The 26,100-nt window shown below is 36.3% G+C and overlaps 2 protein-coding genes across 5 annotated transcripts in view; both read right to left on the bottom strand.

Annotated features, from left to right (window-relative positions):
• The window catches only part of EcR (Ecdysone receptor), a 126,081-nt gene that overhangs the window by 75,361 nt on the left and 24,620 nt on the right, over window positions 1-26,100 (bottom strand). For all 4 annotated transcript variants that reach the window (XM_089698630.1, XM_089698628.1, XM_089698629.1 and 1 more), the window contains exon 3: window positions 5,082-5,357. In XM_089698630.1, the coding sequence (XP_089554756.1) occupies window positions 5,082-5,304 (223 nt within the window). In that variant the 5' untranslated portion in view covers window positions 5,305-5,357. The remainder of the gene's footprint in view (window positions 1-5,081; window positions 5,358-26,100) is intronic.
• On the bottom strand, window positions 22,783-24,836 carry LOC149485968 (uncharacterized). Its single transcript, XM_089699282.1, has one exon. It carries the CDS (start codon window positions 24,494-24,496, stop codon window positions 23,312-23,314), a length of 1,185 nt encoding a protein of 394 aa, XP_089555408.1. The 5' UTR covers window positions 24,497-24,836; the 3' UTR covers window positions 22,783-23,311.

Below are 26,100 nucleotides of genomic sequence, written 5' to 3'. Positions count from 1 at the left end.
ATGTAGCAGGAATGCTACAAAGTTAAATACCATTATTTGTAACCAATAAACTGTATTATGTTTAAGTACACCTAATAATAATAACAACCTTTGTTACACTTACCATACATCAATTCTATACAAAATATGAACTACCCATGAATGTCGTTGGATCGTTATGTCCTGAATTAAATTTTGTTTGGTTGCATGACTATGTGTAATTTGCACATACAATGATGTTTTATTATTACTTAATGCGTTTGTGAATATTTTTTCATGCGTTCAGTGTTATCGCATGTATAATCGATCATCTATATCCTCGCAAATTGAACCGCGTTTCCGTTCATTGTTTCACTTGAGATTGTCTAATTTTATTGTATTTCCAGTAGCTGTATTATTTACAGTGATTCGCTACAAACAAGGATATTTCAATTAAAATTTTCAGCGAATTCGAATTAAAACTCGAATATTAATTTCCTCAACTGTGTCGCCGTTAATTCCTCGCAAACAGGATTTCTCTTCGTAAATTTAAAAGGAATTAGCAGTAGAATTTCTCTAATTAGGTACATTCAGAGAAATAGGATTCTCCTTTAAAGAGATTGCTAAGATAAAGCCAATAAGCTTGTCTATAGGGGTATAATCATTGCTAACGAGCAGATTAAGCCGCGTACACATTATGGGAGCAGATTGCGCCATGCCGGGTTCACACGGGTTCAACCAGCGATAAAGCTGGCCTTGGCCCCGGTTCAGCGATAGACAATACTGATTATGAAACGTTTTAATGAACTGTTGAAAGAGGTAAGAGTTGCGAAGTTTTCACAAAAGCCAAAATATGGAGTATTATGTTATAATGCTCATTCATAATGTTGCTGTAATTTATTAACATCACTTCACGTTTCACGTTTTCCTGGAGTGAATTTCGATCTACAGCCTATTTTAAGTTTTTACATTCGTTATTTAGAACTTATTTATTATTGTGAACGTACTATGTTGATTTTTCAAATTTATAACCTAGATTTTTTCTCAAAATAGTTTTCTATATTAAATTATTATATTTATCGAGGTTAAAGCTGTCACATTAAATGTACATTTCCTTACACGTGTGACATCGAATGACTAACGACACACATACAATGTAATTTCATATAAGAAACAATTGACATACTGAAACTAAATTCGTCTGTTGCATTATGCAATTTTATATGAATCGACTGAGATTGCCAAGTTGGCAGACGGCGTTGCAATGGCACGCTTTCTCAATGTTTTCACTAATTCATTAACCGAACAATGCTTTCGTATTGAAATGCACATTAGAAAGTAGAAATCCTTAAATAAATATTAGGAATGTCATAAGTGATTGCTATGTATTTCATCAGTATTTGACAATATTTTCATGACTACTCTTTATACACAATTAATTATGAGATATTACTAGGTATTAAATATTAAAAAAATATATACATCCTTCACATTTAAAGGAGTCAATGATACAGTCCGAGTTTCGATTATTAGTTATTTATTTTACCTGATCGGCCAAAATGAAGAGATCAGTACGTTATGATATTTATAACAAAATAGAAAAATATTTATTTCGATACATTTTCTCTATACACAAACTCATAAAAGCAATTCTCAGTTATACTGAATAGGAATTGTTCGTATTGAACAGCCATTGACAGAAATAATTCTCAAAAGACTTAAATATCCGATCTTCCATCGTAATTCACATTTTCTTGTATCATCGGTTTATTACTTTCACATGAAATATATTCTTGTTATTGTGGTTTCCAGGAGTACTTCGTAATAAACTTATAAAGCAATAAAGACTGCCAGTTATAATAAATATTATCCCAGTATATTTGTGCAGCCATTTTAAACATATTAAATCTACGATCGCTGCGACAACTATATTCATGCAAATATCTTTGTTACCGTTTCGTTATAACCGATATATTTCTCATGGTATAAGTACCTGGATATATAATTTACTGTTATGAATTTCATGTAGGAACGTTGGAAATAGAACAACGACTGTAGGTATACCTATTTCAATATAAGCAACGGTTTAAATATGCGTAGTCTCATATTTATATCTTGATTTATATTGAACACAAAAATCTCGACGCAATTATATTTGGATGTGATATTTTTGACACTTTCTATAATGAGAATATTCTTTTAGATCCTACTATATTTTTAGATAAAGAAAAAAGTAAAAACGTTTGACGAACAATCGTGTTATTTCACATTTCTAAGCACGTAACATAAAATAACAGCAATAAGCAATAAATAATTGAAATATTTGGTAGAATAAATAAGATATTTTAATTTGAGCGAACATAAAAATAAACATTAATTTTAATAAAATAAATAAGCACATTGCATCCTCCTACGCTGCACTCTGCATTTTGTTGCGACGGTTTTAAAAATCAAATTAGAATTCTTTAAATACCACGATTGCTCAAGTCATGTGAAATACAGCGGTACGTTTTGGTTTATTTATTTTTCCCACCCGATCGTTGGCGAACAAACGTAAAAAGTTTTATAGACAGATGAAAAATGCATACTGATGACTTTGAAAATATATTAAACAATCCATATTTATCTACCTACAACTTTAGTTGAGTATAATATTTTTATTTTGTATATGCAGTGAGAATGTGGACACATCAGATATACAATTAAAATATTCGCTCCCATAATTCTTCGGTAATTGAATTAATTACAAAGATCTTATCGAGTCGCATTATGAAAATGAATTTTCATTAAAAACTTATTCATTCTATGTACCTATAACGTTAATGTTTCCCGTTCCGTCCTTGTTACGCAACGAGCATCGGTATAAAACCTATAAATTAATTTTTACCGAAGGTTTATCCGCGTAATCGGTAAACAAAAAAATTAATCACTCGCTAGAGTCCGCCTTGACGGTCTTAACAAGCGTATATTCCGCCCCAGGTTTTTGCTCGTCGATTATAGGTAGGTAATATGAAGTTTTAGATACTATCTGGTTTTCAAGCCATCGCCGTCGGTAGTGCCGTGAAATAAATCTTAACGAGAAAATAATGAGGGGCGCATGCAACGTGATGCTTTTAGCGGCATGGAGGCAAATATTTTTCGGTGAGACAAGTTTGTTAATTGGTTCTCGGAAACTCGACCGGGTTTCACTTCAAATTAATATAAGGGAAGTGAACTTAATCATTTCGCGGCTGGCAACGAACTTAGATTGTCAAATAAATTGTCCAAGTATAATTAATTGCAGCGAATCGTGATACACGCTGCCATGAATAACTGTGCAGTCATTCTAAAATATTATAATATTCAGATCTCATTTAGTATTAAAATAAATATTAGCAGACAGAATATTATCAATTTTACTTTCATACCTATATCACAGATTAGAGAATAGTTACTCCTATATCAAATCACGTTTAGTGTTTGAATTTAAAAAATGAAATATGATATAAGTGTTATTTTTATACATAAATATGCAATGTACCTACATGCGATCTACGTCATATACCGAAGATAACTTTTTAATAAATGAAGAGTCAAATATTTACCAAAAATATCAAACAATTTTTATCTATTAACGCATTAAAGCAATTCTCAGGTCATTGCCCTCATTATCAGCTTTGAATGATAGCGATAATAAAAACGGAAAAATCCTTTTTATACTGATAAAATGCCGACCAGTTCTGAATAACATACGAAATGTACGCTTCGCTTTGAGTAATCGAGTTCTTTATGCAGATTCGAGTTTGCGCTGATAACGAATGTTATAACTAAAATATTTTATGTTCGACCTTGATGTCGGTAGAGTCAAAGAGGTCGAGAGAATTCATGCATGTGTGTAAATATGTAAATACGCTACTTCGGTAATTATATTTCGTTATTTTAACAATTGTCTGTTACGTATCCAATGTATTGACTATTGTATTGAATGTATATTACTTGCTTAAATTATTTAGGTATCATTGACCGCGGGTTTTATAACTTGACAAATAAAGTGTTATTTCGTTGACTCCATTATAGAATAAATATTTAAAAGACAGGCCACGAGCGTCGGAAGCGTTCCCCTCCGACAAAATCACATTATGTCAGGAGTTCCGATACAGCTGGGCTCACAAAGGCTCAAAACTTATTAACCCTTTGTGTTTTCCTTTAAAAGAAGTAATCGAGTTTAAAAGAGTAATCCTTCGAACAAAGAAGTCCTTAATTCACATTAGAGGCACGTGTAACCACCCGGGTGCCTGAGTCCTTCGCGGCGAGGTCCTTGGTAAATCGACTATTGTGATTTACAGTATATGTGGGTAATATTGAATCCCCGCTGTTACACGATTACGCATGGTGACATGATATCTGAAAGTAGGTCGTGCTTCTGTTTTGGTTACGCTCTCGTAATATTGTTTTTAAAACGTCTGCCATGAGATCCAGTTTTTCTAATTATTTTTTATGCTGTGTTCTGTTTGTGGTCTTTAGTAACTACTTATATGAAGCAACTGCGTGAGTGATTACCAAATGATGATCTCTAATCGTAAGGTTATAGAAAATAAATATCCTCGTTACATTTAAAGTTATTTAACTGTATATCATACTACTAATTTATAAATGGTAAAGTTGTACAATTAAATCAAGTTAATGATGCTACTGCAATTTGAAAAGGCAATACGTTTAATGGTACCTAATTGACATTACTTTTATACGACGGAGTCAATCGTATTTAATTGATTATGTTCATTAAATAACGTTTCGATGTAATAGTCTTTTTGTTAATTACTTTACTTAGTTATTTATCCGATACATTTATATTACAAAAGGGTTGCAAATTGTTTGTTACTGACTACTTAAGGCTGGCTTCCGCATTGAGTATTAGACGTCAAGAACGTCTCAAATCATTCTTAAATGATATTTAATATTTGCTTGTATGTGACCATTATGTGACATATGCTTTCTCACATCCCAATTAAATAAAATCTCAATTCAGAAACTGGCCTTTAAAATCATTAACTTTAACGTTTTATTTCCATCGTATACCATCTACTAATCAATCCTTCAATCCTTCTCAACGCTTTTTTTAACAATATTAATCAGTACTATACCTATTTTCCCATTAGGACTGTACGGTCCGTAGCTGCTGGAGGAGAGCGGCGAGGAGTACCCGTTGGGCTGTGGCTGCGCCGCACCCGGGGACGGCGAGCCTCCACCGCCCGCCATCCAGTCGCGCACGTGGCCGTTCACCGGGTGCCCGTTGTGACTGACCCCCGGCTCCGCCTTCACCTGGCTGGGCAGCCCTCGGTACGCCACCTCGTGTTTCAGGTCCATGCCGCTGCTACCGCATGCTGCTGTACCACCCCCGCCGCCCGCGCTCCACACGTCTGCAAATAAAAGTCAGCTCATTAACCCATTCATATAAACCTTTAAACACATTACAAAGAACAGAGAAAGCATGTAATTAATTGTTGAAAATACAAGGGAATGATTAATAGCCGAATTAAACATCTGAATACTATGTCTGTTTGGATTTATAACAAGAAACATCAGCAAAATTCATCATCAATTGTAATATAGACTTTAGCAGAAAGTCGTGAAACTCGTTGTCAGTCAGTCTGTAGAAGATAAGAATGTTTATAATTTGTAATGAACATATTTTTTTAAGTTACTCCTGTATAGCTGATAGTCTTGTATTTACAACTTCTAGGCAACTCTACCAAGGTTGCCACAGTTAAAGCACAGATAATATTATTCTAGTAGTTAAAGTGTCTAATATAAATGTCATGTTTTATATTATAAACTCTTGATATTCTAGAATGGTCCGGGAGCCAGCAGCAGATTTTATGACCAAGTTCCTCTCAAGCGGTAATTAGTAAAATGCATCAAAGTATAGTATTATGAAGCCTCGTGAACGTCAGCTGGAGCTCGGTTGGGGGGAAGAGCGGTTGTAGCCTCCCGTATCAGCTGACGGTTTTTCCACCAAGATACAGCCAGCTGACATATATATTTATCCACAGTTACATATAAGCTATCATCAGGTAAATTTTTGTTTGAGAGGAAATAACGGAAAATATATTTTTCTTTAAATTTAACTTTCATGTTCGAGACACCAGCTGACGTATAATACACCATGTTGTAACCAGCTGACTATTTTTTTTCGTTGAGATATTGGGTTAGCTACAATTTGACAAATTTTTAGCTGAGAGGAAATGAATGAATGAATGTATTTTTTTTCCTATGTGCGTGGGAGGCTACAACCGCTCACCCCCCCAACCGAGCGCCAGCTGACGTTCACGAGGCTTTATAATACTATACTCTCATGCGTCTGACGAATTATCTCTTGAGAGGAAATAATGAACCAAATTTGCACCTGGCTCCCTAACCAGAAGTATCAACAGTTAACACAGTTTACAGCGAGAATAGTTCTAGTCTAGATCTACACCCACGTCTTTGTTAAAAGGTTACGATAGAGGTTAAGATAAAAATAACTCAGCCGGATTTCATATAAAAAGTCTAGTTCAAAATACTCATAATTTGACTTAGGGCCGATTTTTCAGTCGTTGGTTAAAATTTATCCGTCCAATAAATTATTACACGAACATTTTAAAATGTCACCTGTATACTGTCAAATACGGACAAATATAATATATTTTTGAAATGGTAGTTTAATACATTATTCGATGAATAAGTTTTAACCAAGGATTGAAAAATCAGCCCTTAAACTAAATAAATAACAATTCAATGCCATATAAATATATTTGTATTAAAATATAAATCGTTATGTAGGTTAAGACGTCCGTGTGACTGATCGTACGATAAACACAAATCAGTCTAAAATCTCCATTCGTTTAGAAACCAAGGTTGCAGACATTTAGTGCATTGTTTATTTCAACACATTAACTAGAACTGAGGTGTAAAAACTGATTAAGTTTATATGAATACTATGGTCGTAACTTTTATTGGGCAGTCAATTATATACCAAAGAACGTAAAATGACTGTAAATTTAGCAATTGCTTTGATTTCCAGGGCTTTTCTGTGCCAGTGAATGTCCAATAGTATTATTTCTAATATTTTAGTTGCGATTCTATAATTTTATCGCAAAATCATAAAAATATGACAAACGATTATTCTGAATATTCTCTGATATGAATGAACAAAGACAACAACTATAAATCTAGGTGCACTAGTTTATAACCTAGAAAATGGCACATAAAACATTTACCATCATACGAATAGTGTTGGAAAATCGTAACAATGTATGGCTTAAATAACTAATTCTACTTCTTCGCCATAACTTGCACATGCAACACCTAGACGTCGATGTTTACAGCATTTTATTGGCTACACAATAAACTTGGTTACTTCAAACATTTTACGATGAAACATAAAATATAAATATGCAATACACGATTTTGTTCTCACAACGCCAGCTCGGAACAATATTAAAATATTTCATCTAGAGATTTTATGATGCCCTATAGCTATTTTGAGAACGCTCTTTTATTTTTTCACATAAATTATATTATCGCGAAACATGTACCCCACATTTCTGAAGGAATTATGATTATAGAAGATATTTTTTTAAACTTGTTTATTAAAAGTGTGTAAACCATTGAGATAATATTAATATGGAGACGACACCGCCTACATCACTTATGTTCCACTCAACATACGCCATGTGGCGTATGTTGAGCGGTTTTTTTTAATGGTTTTAAAGTGAAACGCATCAAATATGCCTTCGTGTGTGTTACGATATTGCACAAATAATACGGAAAAGTGCAAAGGAATAACTTTCATCGGTAAGTACCTAACTAAATAATAATTTTTAAAACTTAGTTAGAGCAAAAAAATGGCGCATAGATTTTATTCGTGGTGTCTCCTCCATACGTAGTAATATTATCTCAATGGTGTAAACTGATATATTATGTTAACTTAAAAATAATACTGAAAGTGACAAGTCACCGACGAAGATACACTGCCGAAAGTCAATTGAATCTCGCATACTCAACCCAGATAGCACCCAGTACAAAGGTAAATAAGCAGTAAGGGCAGAGTGCAAGAACGTAGCTGTAGTGAGAACGCCAACAGCGGCGGTTGCACAACGCGCGGGCGCAGAGAAAGCGGGTGACGTCACGACCTCGACACGCTCACCTACATGCGCCCGCGCCCGCGCCGCCTGCACCAACCCACTTCGCTACCAATGTCGAGCTTTCTCTAATGCATGAAGCCTCACATGTTTAGGATACATCTGAAATTTCATGGCAGTTTTTACAGATTGCAATTTTTATTATTATTCTGTTGCATATGATTCGGAAAGTTGTGTAGGTAGGAGCGGAAACGGTGACCTTAAAATATCAGCAACGCTGCGTTTCAATGTATGTAGACCGTTTATTTGTATACCTGTGAGCAGAATGGAGATATAGGACGATGGGTAGGCTGATAAGGCTGCCTGTTGTACACTATAAATTAAATTTTATATTGTATCTTTCATTTACGTCTAATGTCACTTTTAGTGTACATTGAAACGTCTTAATATTTGTAATCTACTCATTCAATTCTAACTTTAAGCCATTAGCCAATTGAGTGATGAAACTCTGTATAAGGTTTAATTGATTGATTTCCTAAATCTGTTGAACGATAAATAGATAATATGGTAATTGTTAACTCAGTCAGAAGCGCCAGTCATCCAACTTTCGTAATGTGTTAGATAACCAGTAAGGCGTATCATAATTACCAAACTTACACAAACATAGGTACATAAATTATATGTAGATATAACATTATATTGCATTGAAAACTATCTCAATGTAATATTGCCTTGCCAAGACCACATAAAAGTTATGAGAAGATCCGTCGAAATAAATATGAATGTAAAATTCCCATATATCGTCATTTGCTGTTAGAGTTTTCTCGCAGTGTATTTTCCGATTTGCAATATCTACTTGATTTATACGCGTTTCAGCGATCGCAGAATATCCTTGAAAATAAATTCGATGCAAACCACAGGCGATATCTTGGAATGGTCAGTCTCGAATAAGATATTATCGGTAAAATGAGCATGATTTTCGTAAAATGTTCTATTTTGAAGTTCGGACGAGCACCGTTCCACATCAGTAGATAGTTATAGGTATGCGCTATGGCAGTCGGCGTGGCGCGCCACTTTATGTAACGCTATTCCATCTATATTCTACAGGCAACACCAAAGTCTCTTGAACATTTGGAATAGATGATGACGCGGAAATAGAATTTAACGCTCCTTCGGCCATGCCAACGCGAACTACAGTTGCGCTTCGAACGATTGCTGGCGCATATTGTTTGTTACTACGAGTCTACGAAACAATTGTATTTAATATTCATAAAGTTTTATAGTTTGATTCTTAGTCACTTGAACACCAAATCTGTTTCGTACATCCAAAAGCGTATCTTTGTTCTTAATGAATTATTATTTCATTTCATAATTTAATATTCTATAAGTCTTCATGAACGGAACATAGTCAGTGATATAAGCGAGCTGCGAGGTTACTAGTTACTACGCCAGGCGTACAATTACGTCACCACTGGCCTGACGACCTTGTTATGACAGATTTGTAGGCATAAAGTTCTAGGAGGTGAGTTCGATAACCGAGCGTGGTGTGAATTATACGAATGTTTGTCGTAATTAGAGAGTTTGACGCGTGGTAGAGGTGGCTCATGCATTATTGAGGCCAGATCGTGGCCAGTGTACGTACCGGACCATGGTAGCCTTTGGCAAATTGTTATCTTTCCCACAGGATCTATGTCAACGGTAAATTAAATATAACTACCAAATATCTAGCGCATATCAATATAAAACGTCACGTTTTTGTACATTTAGAAAATATAAGATACAACTCAAAGTATTACATTATAATGGCATCAAAATATTGTCTTTGTTGTATACTGTTTTATAATAACAAAGACAACGTGAATATTGAATAAAGTTTCTTAATTAAAGCATCTTTAATGATAGGGAAAATTAAGGATTCCGACAGGATGTCTCTTATAGTAAAGCTCGACATGCAGAAATTTAACTGAATAAATTAAGAAAGTTAAATGGCATCCACCGCAACTTCTTTACACTGCATTACGTATGCAACGCTGTTAAGAAATTCAAGGATGAGATGTCTTTCTTTCAAATGACATCTTTTTATTACCGTCGGGAACGAGATTTCCTAAACTAAATGTTACTTAATTTAAACTTTCAACAAACTTCAGATTGTTTAATTTGTTAAAAGCTGAAGAGAATCTCTTTACTTCGCAACGAACGTGATGTGCTTTGGTTTAAGAACAGCATTTTATGTTTAATAAAGTGAGTTCCTCGTCCGTGGCGATGCTTGAAAATGAGAAAAATGTAGAAGGAAATCTACGTTGACCGTATGCGACGAGAGCATTAGTGATCCTCGCTAGACGTCGGTAACTACCGATACAGTGCTGATATCCTCGGAGGAGTGCTTCAATAATGCGATTTCTCGACTCGTTGCGAATTTAAAATCCTTGGATATTCCCACCAGATGACAGTCAGTATTTACTGCGTCTTATTCTTGTGCTTGAGACGATCGGAAAAGCGGAGATGAAAAGATTGGTGAAATCCGCGCTGGCGAATCACGTTCCAATTTCAACGCTTACATCGTAACGTGCGGGATGTGTGCAATTTCATTGAACTTTATATTTTCTTTGTCATTGACTACAATTCAATAAAAGATCAAGAATCCAATAGCGTTTATACACAAATCACATAAAATTAAATTGTCAGTCGTATTTTGTTTAACGTTGAACCAAATATGTAAATTGTATTACATTTTTAACCAAACATGATGAAACAGTGTATCAACCTAAATATAGCGAAGAATATATAAGTTGATTGAGACCGCAAAAAGACTGCCATCATAAAGCAAATTACACAATAAACAGTGAACAATTGCTAAGTACATACATGGGCATAGTCAATCACAAGATGAAAACCAGTTACATGTGTCACGACTTTTGTTACGAAAGCATGCTCATATAAAGACAGTAAGCTGATCGGATGATAATATCGAGTCTAAACACCTCGCCTTCAAAACGATTGCTAAATTAAATCTTACTTTAAATGGAGAGTAATAATAACATGTCAGTATGGATTATGAGATTAATAGTGGTTGTGATTTCGTAATTTATACTATGGAATTCTATTTAAAGTTTGCGTTGGTTTTAGCCTATCAATATTCGTCCCATACTATGAAAAGAAGAATACATCTTTCAAGTTGGAAATTGTTTCCAGATTATCTATTAAGACTGGTTTTTGAATGATTTTTAAAGGTTAACACATTGTTACGTTTTTATGGAAACGCAAGATTGGTAATCTATGCAAAAATTCTGTATTTCTGCGAAGACACGTGAATTGCACTATCTAAGAACGTTGCCATAAATAATCGTGTAATTTAAAACCTCATAAAAGTTATGAGTAAGTGCATTACTCATTGGCTCTAAAACTGCAAAGTCTAATTACTGAAGATATCTGGATGGTGTCTCTTGAGACTTTTTATGGTGATTATAAATACCCACGTACCACACAAGGTTCTTTACGACACCTAATTAGAAGCCTACGTTTGCATTTGTTCATCGATATTAATTACCAACAGCTCTCGTATATTTTAAACGATGTATTAGCATTTATTTATTGAATAAGACAATCACAGTCTCGTTTTGTAATTGAACGACGCTTCTATAATTTTGTAGCAGCAATAATATTGAATAGCAAATGTTATAATGTTATGTGCTTGGTTTTTTTTTCTAGGAAAGAAAAAATCTAACTTTAAATGAAATTATTTAACAGCCATTTAATATACAAGTCAGTGAGTTCATACCTTTCACGCTCATTAGTATTAAAATTATATTTCTATAGACATAAAACCACGTGTATAAATAAATTGAAAAAGTATATTTACCTACAGAAAGCGCTTTACAAGGCGATGGCACGTGCAAGAACAGGAAATAAATCCATAAATCAACGGTACATGCAAATTGAATGTAATTCGTAGCGGAAAAACAAATTCTTATCTGTCTCGGGTTGATTTAGTTAGTTTGCTAGAATCCTTTAGTATTCAGGGAACACACCAATGCTCTGAGCTTTACGCGGCGCCACGATGCCATCTCTTCAACTCGAATTTTGCATCTAAATGTGCAATTGCTGACACCAGCTAAACTTTATTCTATCTAGATGCTACAAGCTACAAGGTTTTGTTACGAAAACACAAACAAGTTTTGTAAAAAAGAGGTTTAACTTTTACAGTATCATTAATTTATTTTATACAAACTTTAAACTATACTGTAATGTTCGCTGATAAGTTAGAGATAAGATGAAAAAAACTATATTACGTGTTTTACTTACATGTTAAAATTAAGATTGAATAAATTTTAACAGTTCAAGAATATACTATATTGTTATTGGCATATAAGTAAAATATAAGATAGCAAACGTTATCCTTAGAACACGAATGGCACTTACAAAGAAAACGAATGGCAAAATCCCCATAACGGAAGATATAACAATTGTTCTGATGTTTTATAGTCAATGGACGCAAATAAAACTGCCATAAAACAATGAATATTTGAGAACAAAGAAGCACTCAATTTAACTATGCTATAGATAGGAATGTGAATGACTTTTCTTTGATTACAGGATCCCATTGTTACTATGTATGGTATAAAAAACGAAATGGGGTGGATAAAGTGGAGTTTTATTCGGATTTCAACGGGATACATTTGTTGCAAATGTACGTGTAAATCGATAAAATAGTTGGTATCCACTGATTTAGTGCTGAAGCAGTTATTTCATTTATCATATGAAACACCAATTTAATTTCTGAATAATGAATTATCAAATCGAGTAGGAGAAAGGTATTGAAGAAGAAGAAGGAGAAAAACAAAAATTTAAAAAATCCTGAAATATTCCAGTTTTATTATTAGATAGTAAGTATATTATCTACCTTTTTCAATATTGTATATTATTCAGACGATATTTTAGTTGCCCTTTCTACGCCATATTGAAGACGAAAATTTTGGATACAAAACTGACTTTTTGACAAAAGTGTGAGCTTGAATAATGCTTCTATAAACACGTTCAAGGGAAATTGCATACATATGCCCAGACATGCATGGCATGTTTACAGAGGCGTGGCTTAAATGTGTCTGCACGACAAAATATGGAGCCTTAATGTATATGTTAGGGACAAGTGATTAATTGCACTTCATTCATTACACCTAAAATACACTGGTCATCAAAAAAATCGACCCACCTGCATTTTTACGGAAAATTGCGGTTTTCTCACAAACTAAAAAAAAAATTTGTTTGGAAACTGAACTGATTAATTAAACATGCATATTTACACGAATATAAACACATCAAATCATTAACATCATAAAAAAATTGTCAATTTCGAATAAAGATCAAAATCCTCAATTTTCAGGTTTTTCTTTATTTTATTTCAAATGCAGTTTATTTTGTAATCATGAAACTTATGATCACGTTTCCTTCGAATTTATACTCAGTACTTTCTCTTCTTTCTGGAATGATAGCCTGCGTTCACCATTTTAAAGAAATAATCAAGATTTTGATGGTCTCTTGAGGAATTCGTTATCATTCTTCCCTCATGGCGGTTTTCAGGTCTCCTATTGTTGTAGGGGCTGAATTACGAGCTCTAAGCTTTATTTTTTAATTGTCCCACATGTGCTCTGTAGGTTTCAAATCGAGACTTTTTGCTAACCAGAGTGTAACTCTAATGCGGACCTCTTCTAAATACTGGATCACGATTTGCTCTACGTGTTTCCGAGCATTATCATGCATAGACTCAAAGTTTTTGCAGATACAGCTGGCATATTACACCATATGATAGTCCAAAACCTCGGTAATTTATTGAACAGCGATTAATGTGCATCTTTTTATCGTCAAGCTCCGTGCGTCTTGTCAAAGAAATGCCACTCTAGAACTTTACAGAGCCTCTATCATAATCGACCATTTCTTTTACCTAGCACTGAACAAATCGTTCATCTGGTCATCGCATGACATAAAGACGTGTATCAGCACCATATAAAGTCATTCGCATCTTGTCACTCAAAAGTACTGACTCCCATTGGCCTATAGTCCAGTTTACGTGATTTCGAGTCAATTGAAGTCTGGTTTGTCGATGAGCTGTGGCTGATTTTGCCCCTTTTTCTGGCTTGTGTGATCTTAGGTTTTACTCCTAAAGTCTTCTTCTAACAGTTCTGTCATTTATACCCACCTCCTTATCTTCACGCAGGCGTCACTAGAGATCTACACCAGACAGATGTCGATTTTGTAGAGTTGATTACATTATCTAGGGGTCGTCCCTTTGAGTTGCCGCCCTATTTCTTGCAGATCAATATTTTCATCGATACTGCCCAGTCGCTAGAAACCTTTGGTAAACTCATCGAACTGCAAAACAGCTCAGATTTTACTTTTTAGCCACGGCAAGTTGACATAACCCCTGTTTTAGTAGAGCCACAGTTTGGGCCCCCTCAGCTACAGTAGTATCCATTATTTTGAGACAAAATTTACCAAAACTACAGCATCAATTATTAAACTTAACGTTATGAACAAGAGATCCCGAAAAAAGTCATTTTTGAACTGGGAACACGGGCATAATTTGTCCCGCCGTAAACCGTCAAATCAACACTGTACAGTATTTCTGTATAAAAATTTGTTAAGAATCATTAAGTGCAGTAAAATTTACGACAAACATAATGATTAGCATGTTATCAGACCCTTACAACAAAATACAACAATATAAGACGACTTATTTGTGAAATAATCGATAAATAGCAAACATAGTGTAGGTGGGTCGATTTTTTTGATGACCAGTGTATATTATGAGGTTTTATTTACAGGTGTATAGTAAGAATTTTAAATATAAATTATGCCGTCCAAACTTATAAATGTTAATCTTTCATATAAATACATTATAAAAGGAGAGAGATTGAAGGAAAAGGAGGGTTGGATATGTGAGAAAATATAAAATTCTAAAGGCTGTCCTTCTAATTAATAAATATTTGAAAGATAGCGAATGTAAATAAAAAATTGTAACTTCGACTTACCACCATCACGAAAGTTAAGTTCCTACACAATCTGGCCGTTTAACAAACAAAACTAAGATCACATACTAAACTATAGCAAGTCCATTAACACCCCTTACAATATCGTATGGCACGGGGGTGTATAAACTGTTATGTCACAACAAAACAAACCGCTCGTAGCGAAGCGGTGTTCGCGTCTAGTGCTATCGATCCGGCGCCCTCATTCCGGCCCGACTGCGCCTACAAAAGTACAAGATATCTCAAAGTAGCTATGCAGGTTAGTCGGACGTATTAATCAAATTGTTTAGAACACTTTTTGGAACATCTGTATGAACTAATTATCCAGGAATGAAACAATAGCGTTTTAATCAAAACATTTTGTGCTTTATTTACATCTTTACACCCCCGTAATCAAAGTTAGCGAGATATATTCATTGTCTACAATTTAAAGTTTCTCCCCACATCTGTTGCTTACCGTACACCATTGCTATTTATATTACACCCACAAATCTTCCCCCCTGCATCTAATTTTGCAAAACAGAAACATTCACCCTAATTGAATTTGTGTTATTTTTGCTCTTGTGGAAAATTGGCTTTGTGCATTCGTAGCCAGCGTGAGAAAGTGCACGAGTTGTTTCAGCTAACACGACCAAGGTATAATAACGCTCCTTCTCTTCTATCGTATTTGCATGTAAATGTCTTTTATTCTTGGTCGTGTTTCCCGAGCGAAGAGGGTTCGTAAAGTAATATTATATGGTTGCGTGTTGGGCAGTATCGGAAGCTATAATTTGCTGACCGTTATTTAAATTTGCTTTATTATGTGTTTACACCTCTATATTGCTTCTGTGCAATTGGTGGGATCGGATTGGAAGATAAATTCCTTTCATTGATTGAAATCCCACAGTCCTAGGAAGTAGTGTGCAATGCATTACTGTTTATTGTATGATGTTTTTAAGGAAGGCTTTCTTCACAATTATGTTGGTGCATATTATTTATAACCAACAAACTACATTTACATTGTATCAACACTATATTGCATACAGTAAATCAAACGAATGATACTATAAACCGTTTCATATGTTGTTATAATTACGCTCAATGTTACGGTAGCTACACAAGTATTAAAGACAGAGCGATTACTCAGTGGGAACCGGGTAACAAACAAAATCCTAAAGCCGTAATTATGCACTGTACTCACAACTTGATTTATTGCTTTGTAATTTTAGTAATAAGCAGTGTTTTACACTGGACAAACATCTGCGTTAACGTGCATGTAATGATGTTGAAACTGCTCCCTAATTATGGTTATCTGCACACTACTCGAGGTAACTGCTCGTAAAAATCAATACCTACATATAAAACCTATGCCATACTCCCTCTTAGTAGACTACATTTATTATAATCACGTTATAAATTGATATTTAAATTGACATTAAACTCTACCTACCTGGATAATTTACACGATACCAGGCAAATAATTTTGAATTTATTATCATTGAAAGCAGAATTGAACGTAAATAAATAATAAATTCCAGTAAGGAGGTATGTAACAATGTATTTTATGGTTTTACTTTATGCGAATTACTTTGTAGGTAACAAGCCATTGGGATACACATAACGACGGTATGAAATTGTTTATATAAGTGTTAGAGGACGACGAATTGAGAATATACAAGAGGTGTAAAAGTCTGTCAAGAAGTATCTAATATACCGTGTTGTGAGTGTAATTAAGATAAATAATTTACGGTAAGTACCTTCATGTTATTATCCAATACAGTTTTATGAAACAAGTTTCAGCTTCTTTAAAATTTTATTACAGCCACTGTGTTCTGTTTAATAATCGATGACCAAGGCTCATGGGGAAAAATATATTCCAAAGTTCGTGTATAATGTATCATTATCATTAGTAACTCTATCAGAATGAATTAGGTAAATAGTCTGGCAAGTAAATGATGAAAAGAAGAAAACCTCTTACTCACTGCACGATCGCTCTTTGTTAGCCAGACTATTTGTCAATACTACTAAGCAGTAAGCACCCTAAGCTTTTATTCGTTGAGGCAGGGCCAAGGACAGACAGGGTTAATCTGCAAAATAGATTCCGAAATTCCATCTAAAATTAGTACAGTAAACAATATGATAGTGTAACAATAGCAAAGCCTCATAACTATGCAAATAGTCCGTGCCAGAGCCCAGAACGTAAAAAAGACAAAGCCTTGTATTCCCTTGTAAACCAGACTGTCAGTCAATACTACTAAGTATTCCGGAGCATCCTAAGCTTTTATTAGTTGAGGCAGACGGCCCGATGCCCTGATAGCAGAGGTGACCTACCCGTGACCTTTGACCCGGGAGCCTGTAACCTACATCCTCTGGCCAATCGATACGCACTTCGCGCTACAGTTGATGTAAGGCTTTATATGCAGATGATAAATATGATTTATTTGATTATTGAAATATCCTGAAAGGTAAGATATACGTGCATTATTAGTGGGTATCAAAATAAAAGTATTTAGAACAGTTCCATTTATGGAACAATATCAAATTCATAGTCAAACATGAGATAGGCCAGTTTAGAATATAGATGTTGTTTCAACCAAAATAGTGTCCTTACAAGAACTGGAATTAGTCAGAATCTAGTTAAGTCATTAAATTAATTACCAACTAACAATTCCAAACGAGTCATTTGAAACAGCAACAGAATTGAAGATATTTCAAAACGATTGCCAACCCACACACTGATATTTGAGACTTCTCGAATAAAACTACAAATTAAGTAATATTTGTACAAGTACTAACACGAAATATGGGTCAGCAAGTCAACAGCTTAGTGAATGTAATGTTACACTTATCGAATTGCGACACAATACGGCTGATATGAAATATTTTATCCTGATGTATTTACATATTAATGTCGCGTATTTTATGTAAAGAACATTATACAAATGCCAACTTAATGAAGAGTTAATTCATTTGTAATTTTATTATAAAATGTTTACAAAAGAAGACGTAGATTATTAAGATGTAGGTAGAAGATTAATTAAAATTCATAAATAAATTGTATTATTCTATAATCTACGGATTTATCTTGCTCAACTACCTAGGCCAGATGACTGAGGTTAACCATTAATATCCTAAATCATTGTTTCCAAGTCTCGAAATTCCATTGTATTTCCAAGGTCAAACCGTAATTGTGGCATATTTAACTCCCTTTCTCAGAAATAGTATCCACATTACCAAATGACAAATAGTTCAAATTTATCAATAAATTACTTTCAACACACAAAAATGGCATCTCATCAAACATATCTTGACTGAAATAGTCAGTATTCTATATCCAGAATTCAGAAATAAAGAACTCAATAGTTTCAATATCGAATCCCAAGGTTGGTATATTCTTTGAGATCGATACTATAGTTTGTATGTATAACTCGAGTCCCGGGATATGTCATTTGGGCGAGGCGCCGCGACCCGGTCGCGCCCTCTCCCGCCCCTGCACTTGAACTGGTTAGCTTACTTTCAGTTTCTGTCATCTAGCCTGCTGCCTGACCTACCCGAAAGAAGCAGGAGATTTGTATTGTATTATGTATGATATTGTATAGTACATATTGATAGTTTTGCGCCCGATCTTTGTGTATTCATGCCGATTTTCGTGTGAATGAAAGAGTTTTAGCTTTTGACAACCTTTTTTAGCAACACTTTGTTAATTTTTTAAACGTTATAAATGGTAAAGTATCGTTAACAAATAGCTCGTATGTAATTAGTAATTTCATTAAAAGCATGAATTTTTTCCTTTTCTTATTTAACTGGGAAGTTTACTATTAAAATTGTTACGGACGTACATTTCTCATCTTTTAATACGTGCAAACATTGAAATACATTCATTCACCAGACATACTATAAATAAATATTTTTAGTACACGTTATTATAATTCGTGACATGTAATCATATAAAATAGCCCAATCCCATTTAGTCCATTGAATAAAAAGTTCTAGAGTGCGTGAGTTAGTAACGTAAGATGTTTCTTCGGAAACATGTCAAGAGTCCCTAGGTAATAAACATACTAAAACCCCGGGCCACTAGGAGGAGCCCCGGAGTGGGGGGAGGGGGAAAATGGGTCCATTTTTTCATTTTTCGCTTAAATCTCAAAAACCGTACATGTTAGAGAAAAACTTTCAAGGAAAAGTTGAAAGGCCATAAAATTATCTACAAGTTGTACCTGAATCATTTTTTCCTATATCCTACCGTTTCTGAGTTATACGCAGTAAAACATGATTTTGGCTCAAACAATTTCCACATCAATCGATCAAAAAATATTTCTTTCTTCCAAAAAACTCAAAAGTGCAACTTGTGACCAGTACTGATAGATTGCTCTTAATTAGGTCTATAATTGGTAAAATAAACACATTCCTCCATGGAAGCCTTTAGGAGGAATCGATTGTCAAAATATTGATGTTTTGCATAAAAACAAAACATGTATTATGTGTCGAATAAAACACACAGCGTTGGATGAAGAAAGCTGTCTATGAATCCCACAAATCTATAGAAATAAGTTCTACCTTACCTCTTGTCTATGGATCTTTCACCTCACTAGCAAGGGCGCGTCCCTTTATCCGCTTCCGCCTCTGACGCGCCGCCATCTTCCAAGCGCATAGCATCTTCATCAGCAAGCAGTAAAACTCAACGCTGTGTGTTTTATTCGACACATAATACATGTTTTGTTTTTATGCAAAACATCAATATTATGTGTCTTTCTAAAACACACAGCGTTGGATGAAGATGTGTTTGATATCTGCTGGTGAAGAAAGAGTTACAAACGCTATGTTGAAATATAACTCATCTATTGACACTGTAATACTTAAAGTGCTGTATTACAAGTAAAATTTTTTCTTTTTAATGCTAAATGAAAATGCTGTAGGTATTGTTAAATAAAGCTATATTATAGAAATTTCAAAATACAATAATAAAGGGCTATTGCCCACAAAAAAAAAGAAAATGAACATCTTTCCTTGCTTAAAACCTAAACTAACAAACTCTCTTAAATTGTTATCTTTGGGTAACATTTCAACTTAATATACATTAATGTCATGACACTGACTAAAATCTGGACTATATAATATGCCTAGTGCTTCTATATAATATCTTAACCAGTCTTGGTTTATTGTGCAACAGTAATAGAAATGAAATAAAGAAATATAAATTAACTATTATTCTCCAAGGAACATAAAAGAGATCAATCCCAGTCAAATCTTAATAATAAAGCCTCTAAGGCTTGATATCTTTATAAACAAGCTCTGCTTATTAAAAAGTTAAAATAATATAATAAAGGAAGAGATACAAAACAATCACCATTGGCAAAATTGTGCCCTAGGTATTAATACTAAATATCACACTGATTATAATACTAGATTACTTTATTAGATGGGTGTAAAGTTATCAAAAAGTAAAACCGACTCATTGTTTCTGGCTAGCTTTACCGGTCGGCAGTAGAATTTTTTAAAAGTCAGCATACTCTTCCAATTGCCCCTCTGAAGGATCTCCTCAATGGGTCGGTCCTCCAACCAACCTCTTGACGCAACCGCTGACCGGATACTGCCAGGAGGGGCTGCTATGCCTACTGACTTTAATATTGACCTTATCCAACCTGAGATCAGAGTACGAGTAGCAGGTTTAACCTGACCCTTTATTGATAAAAATAAATTGTCTATTTCTGTGCCCGAACGCCTATTTTCTGAGATCTGAATTAGCCTTTCTACGTGGGTTACCGGGCATATAGAAATCTCTGGGTGCCTTGACAAACACCACCCTGACTGTTGGTGTGTTGCTGTATCTGTCTTGGACCCAAACTCAGGCCAGAATATAATTTTATTTTCCTGTCTGACAAAGCAGTCCTTAGAGATCTTAAGAAGAGTAAGATCATGGATTCTTCTGCCCGATGCTAATAATAGGATTAAGGCTGTTCGCCTTGATATCTCAAACAGGGTTGAATTACCCTCTGTTGATTTAAGCCAGTTAACCAGGGTCTCTATGTCCCAGATTGATTCTTTTCTTTGTCTTGGTTTTGCTATAGCAATAGCTCTTAGGACTTGCTGTACAAAGAAATTGGCGGTGATTCTCTCCTCTGATGCACCATAGAAGGTTGATATCGCTGACTTATGCAGTAGAATTGTACTGTAAGCCAGATTGTGCTCTAAATGTAGGCTTGCTAAGAATTGAGCAACGTCATTACCGGAAGGTGCCTTGAGGTCCTTGTTATTTGATCTGCACCAGGCCAACCACCTCCGAATTGGAGGGCCATAAGTTGCTAGTGTGGAGGGACGCCAACTAGCCACCAGCAAATCCTTTTCTTTTGTATTCCAGTGGGCTATTTGTTTCTCCCACCCCCAATCTCCCAAGCTAGCAGTCTCAGGTCCTCTACCTGTGGGGGAGGCAAAGCCGTCGATAGATCTATGAGGCAACTCCGTAGGTTCGGTATGACGAATGGTGGACTGAGTGCTCTCGACCTCAGGTCCGGAAGCCAATAACACTGAGCCCACTGGGGGGCTATTACAATGTACCTGCCCTGTGCATTGTTGAGGTGAGCTAGTACCTGTGGGATTAGACTGGGTGGAGGAAATACCCAGGCCAGGTGCCAGCTCCACTGCTGCCTGAAGGCGTCGCAGAACTCTGCGCAGGAATCTGCTGCATCTAAGCTTACATACCTTGGTACTACTGCGCTTCTTTGAGAAGCGAACAGGTCGATGTCTGGTACTCCCCATTTCCGAAATAACACCTCTGTGGCATGAGGTAGAAGATGCCACTCTGGTAGGGGTTGACCTCTCGAAAGGCGATCCGCTATCCCATTGAGGAGGCCTGGGAGGTAGGATGCCGACAGAGTTAACTCTAACTTCTCCGCCAGACAAAGCACCTCGGATGTTAGTAATAAGAGGGCTAATGACCTTGTCCCTCCTTCGTTCCTTATGTGGGCGACCAGAGTCCGATTGTCGGACTGGATTAATATGTGGGCCCCTCTTAGTGTACTTTGGAGTCTTTTTATTGCAGCGAACACAGCATATAGTTCTTTGACATTCGAGTGCCAAGCTCTCTGCTTGCCTGCCCATCTCCCTGACAGGTAACGGCTGTTCAGCTGTGCACCCCAGCCCGCATCCGCTGCGTCTGTGGTAAGGAAGTGTGTCACCTGTTTCCTTATAAAGGATCTGCCGTTCTTGCCTATGTTTCTTCTCCACCACATGAGGTCCTGTGTCGCAAGGGGAGGAAAGGCTCTCCTCTCTCTGGGTCTGCTCCGCGCAAAACCTCTGAGAAATATCTGTAGCTGGCGACTGTGGAGTCTGCCGCCTCTCAGCGTTAAGTTTGCAAAATTCATCATGCCTAAGACCACTTGTAAGTCTCTTTGAGTGCAGGACATTTTTGATTCCATTGCTGCCACTGTATGTCTTATTTTTAAAACCTTCTTGTTTGGTAAAGACACAGACATCTGTCTCGTGTCCCACATAAGGCCCAAATATTCGAGTCTCTGCACTGGGTCTAGGATTGACTTTTCGAAATTGATGTGCCAACCAAGTTTCTTTAAGATGCCTACGGTCTCCGAGACCTGGGAGGTTAATTTGGCTCGGCTCTGGTGGACCAATAGGTAATCGTCCAGGTACACTAGAATGCGAATGCCCCGAGCCCTCAGGGTCTCCGCGACCCAATTTGATATGGCTGCAAAAGTCCGGGGGGCAGAACATAGGCCAAAAGGGAGGGCCGTTAATTGTAGAATTTCCCCATTGTAAATTATTCTTAAAAACCTGCGGTGAGAATTTGCTATGGGCAAATGAAAATAAGCTTGATGGAGGTCTATCTTCACAAGCCAGTCCTGGCATTGTAAGAACTCCATTACGGTAACTGGTGAAATTAACTGGAAATGCCTGGCCGACACGTAGGTGTTTAGGTGCCTCAGATCGAAGATGGGCCTTGCTGAGCCGTCTGCTTTCTTTACCAGAAACATTTTTGAGTGAAAGCCGGCGTCTATCTTTCTGGGCCTCTCTAGGGCCCCTATTTTCTTTAACAGGTCTACCATCTCTGTCATGGCGGGGGACACCCTCGTAGAACATCTCTCCAAGACTAGCCTGCTGGGCAGACACATGGGAGGTTTCTTGGTAAATGGAATTCGAGAGTTGGTAATGTTTTTTAAAATGAAATGGTTGGCCCCTAAGTGAACCCAATTCTCTATATGTTTCTTTAAACACCCCGCCCTGAACAATTCCGAATTGTCATTTCTGCACCACTGGGTTGGTGCGGACGCCGCCACGAAAGGGCCGGCTCTTCTTTACCTTGGCAACCTGCCTCCTGTCCCCTCTTTGAGGCTGGTTCCTGGACACTGGGCGGAGAGACTGTCTACCGTGTTGAGGAGCAGCTCTCTGTTGTTGCCTTCTCTCTCTGGCATACATGGGAGTGTTCAACCACTGTTGGGTTCCGCCCAGAGAAGCTATGATAGGTTGTAGGGCTTCTCTGCTAAATAAATATTCCTTACTCGGAGGAACATTATGAAGTATAGAGCGTAGGTTGACATTTCCTAGCTCTTTTAAGATACGTTCTCGTCTTACCTCAATGCACTCAGACCTCTTGCCACAAATTAGCTGCATGGTCATCTCTGACCTTTTATAGGATGGAGAATCAGGACCAAACAATAAGGTTATCTTTTCAAACAGGTTACCTGGGTTTAAATTATACTTATTCTCCTGTGCCCAATTTACAATGTCCTGTAAGCCCTCTTTAAGCAAGCGACGCTGTTCTAAGATATTATTTGATAAACCTGCTAATAGTAACTCAGTCGACATTAAAAAATCTTTGTTCTTATTGAGGTGGCAAAATTCCTCATTCACCTTAAGGGCTGTGAAGCCTGGGGAAGCTAAGCAAGAGTTAAGCACTTTCTTATACCTTATCCCCTTCCAAGTAGGACGGTCAAAGTGCTGGAGACGCTCTAACTCCAGTAGGAGCTCCTTGTTGGCCAGAGGGACGACCACCGCAGCGTCACACTCGGTATCCAGATCGCCTAACGTCAACTCACCAGACTGACTTAACCCTGCCCTTGACGCAGTAGCCGCCGTGCCTGGGTATGATAGAAAACCTGTTGACGTAGCGACGTCACTAGGTACCTCTTGCATCTTACTTAATTCACATAAATATTGTGGTAATTGTGACATGTATTGCGAGATGTATCCCACCTGTTGCATGAGGGACTCTATGCGTGGGTCGGAGCAAGTATCAGTTTGATTGTACTTACGGAACTTTTCCTTTCTTGCCTTTTTCCTGCGAGGAGACGAGCTGTCGCTCCTCTCGTCCTCCGAGGACGAGGAAGTCGACTCACCACTGCACTTTGGATGCCGGTTTTCATCCGAAACACCGGTCTTTGAATTGTCCTCAGACAACGTGCTTTTTTCCTTATGGGAAAGCATTTCGAACTTAAACACAAAAATAACACCGTAAAACAACACTGTGTGTTATTACAACTGAATTCACAGTAAATTTAAACACAAAAAAACAAGAGATTTAAAAGAAATATCAAGATTTGATATCTAAGCGATGTTGACGCTTCGGAATTCACAAACGCTATGCGCTTGGAAGATGGCGGCGCGTCAGAGGCGGAAGCGGATAAAGGGACGCGCCCTTGCTAGTGAGGTGAAAGATCCATAGACAAGAGGTAAGGTAGAACTTATTTCTATAGATTTGTGGGATTCATAGACAGCTTTCTTCATCCAACGCTGTGTGTTTTAGAAAGACACATAATATTATATTATGGTAGTTTGAGTTACTGAACTTGATCTTTTTATTTTTTTCTTCCAAAAAACTCATAAGTGCAACTTGTGACCGGTACAGATAGATTGCTCATAATTGGGTCTATCATTGATAAAAATACCAGATTCCAACACGGAGGCGTTTACGGGGAATTGAATTTTATTAGGGTAGTTACGATACTTGAACTTTTTATTTTTTTTCTCCAAAAAAACTCAAAAGTGCAACTTGTGACCGATACCGATAGATTGCTCTTAATTAGGTCTATAATTAGTAAAATAAACACATTCCTCCATGGAAGCCTTTAGGAGGAATCGATTTTCAAAATACTATATTAGGGTAGTTTGAGTTACTGAACTTGATCTTTTTATTTTTTTCTTCCAAAAAACTCAAAAGTGCAACTTGTGACTGGTACTGTTAGATTGCTCTTAATTAGGTCTATAATTGGTAAAATAAACACATTCCTCCATGGAAGCCTTTAGGAGGAATCGATTGTCAAAATACTATATTAGGGTAGTTTGAGTTACTGAACTTGATCTTTTTATTTTTTTCTTCCAAAAAACTCAAAAGTGCAACTTGTGACCGGTACAGATAGATTGCTCATAATTAGGTCTATCATTGATAAAAATACTAGATTCCACCACGGAGGCGTTTACGGGGAATTGAATTTTATTAGGGTAGATACGATACTTGAACTTTTTATTTTTTTTCTTCCAAAAAAACTCAAAAGTGCAACTTGTGACCGGTACCGATAGATTGCTCATAATTAGGTCTATCATTGATAAAAAAACCAGATTCCACCATGGAGGCCTTTAGGAGGTATTGAATTTTATTAGGGTAGTTACGATACATGAACTTTTTAACTAACTACCCTAATAAAATTCAATTCCCCGTAAACGCCTCCATGGTGGAATCTGGTATTTTTATCAATGATAGACCTAATTATGAGCAATCTATCTGTACCGGTCACAAGTTGCACTTTTGAGCTTTTTGGAAGAAAAAAAATAAAAAGTTCATGTATCGTAACTACCCTGATAAAATTCAATTCCCCGTAAACGCCTCCGTGGCGGAATCTGGTATTTTTAGCAATGATAGACCTAATTATGAGCAATCTATCTGTACCGGTCACAAGTTGCACTTTTGAGTTTTTTGGAAGAAAAAAATAAAAAGATCAAGTTCAGTAACTCAAACTGCCCTAATATAATATTTTGACAATCGATTCCTCCTAAAGGCTTCCATGGAGGAATGTGTTTATTTTACCAATTAT

This window comes from Colias philodice, chromosome 9, assembly GCF_061535455.1.
Source record: "Colias philodice isolate Cphi_HAF_F1 chromosome 9, ilColPhil1 Martin Lab GWU primary, whole genome shotgun sequence".
Classification (NCBI taxonomy): domain Eukaryota; kingdom Metazoa; phylum Arthropoda; class Insecta; order Lepidoptera; family Pieridae; genus Colias; species Colias philodice.
The sequence above is the reverse complement of the archived record's forward strand: the minus strand, read 5'-3'. Positions and strand labels throughout refer to the sequence as shown.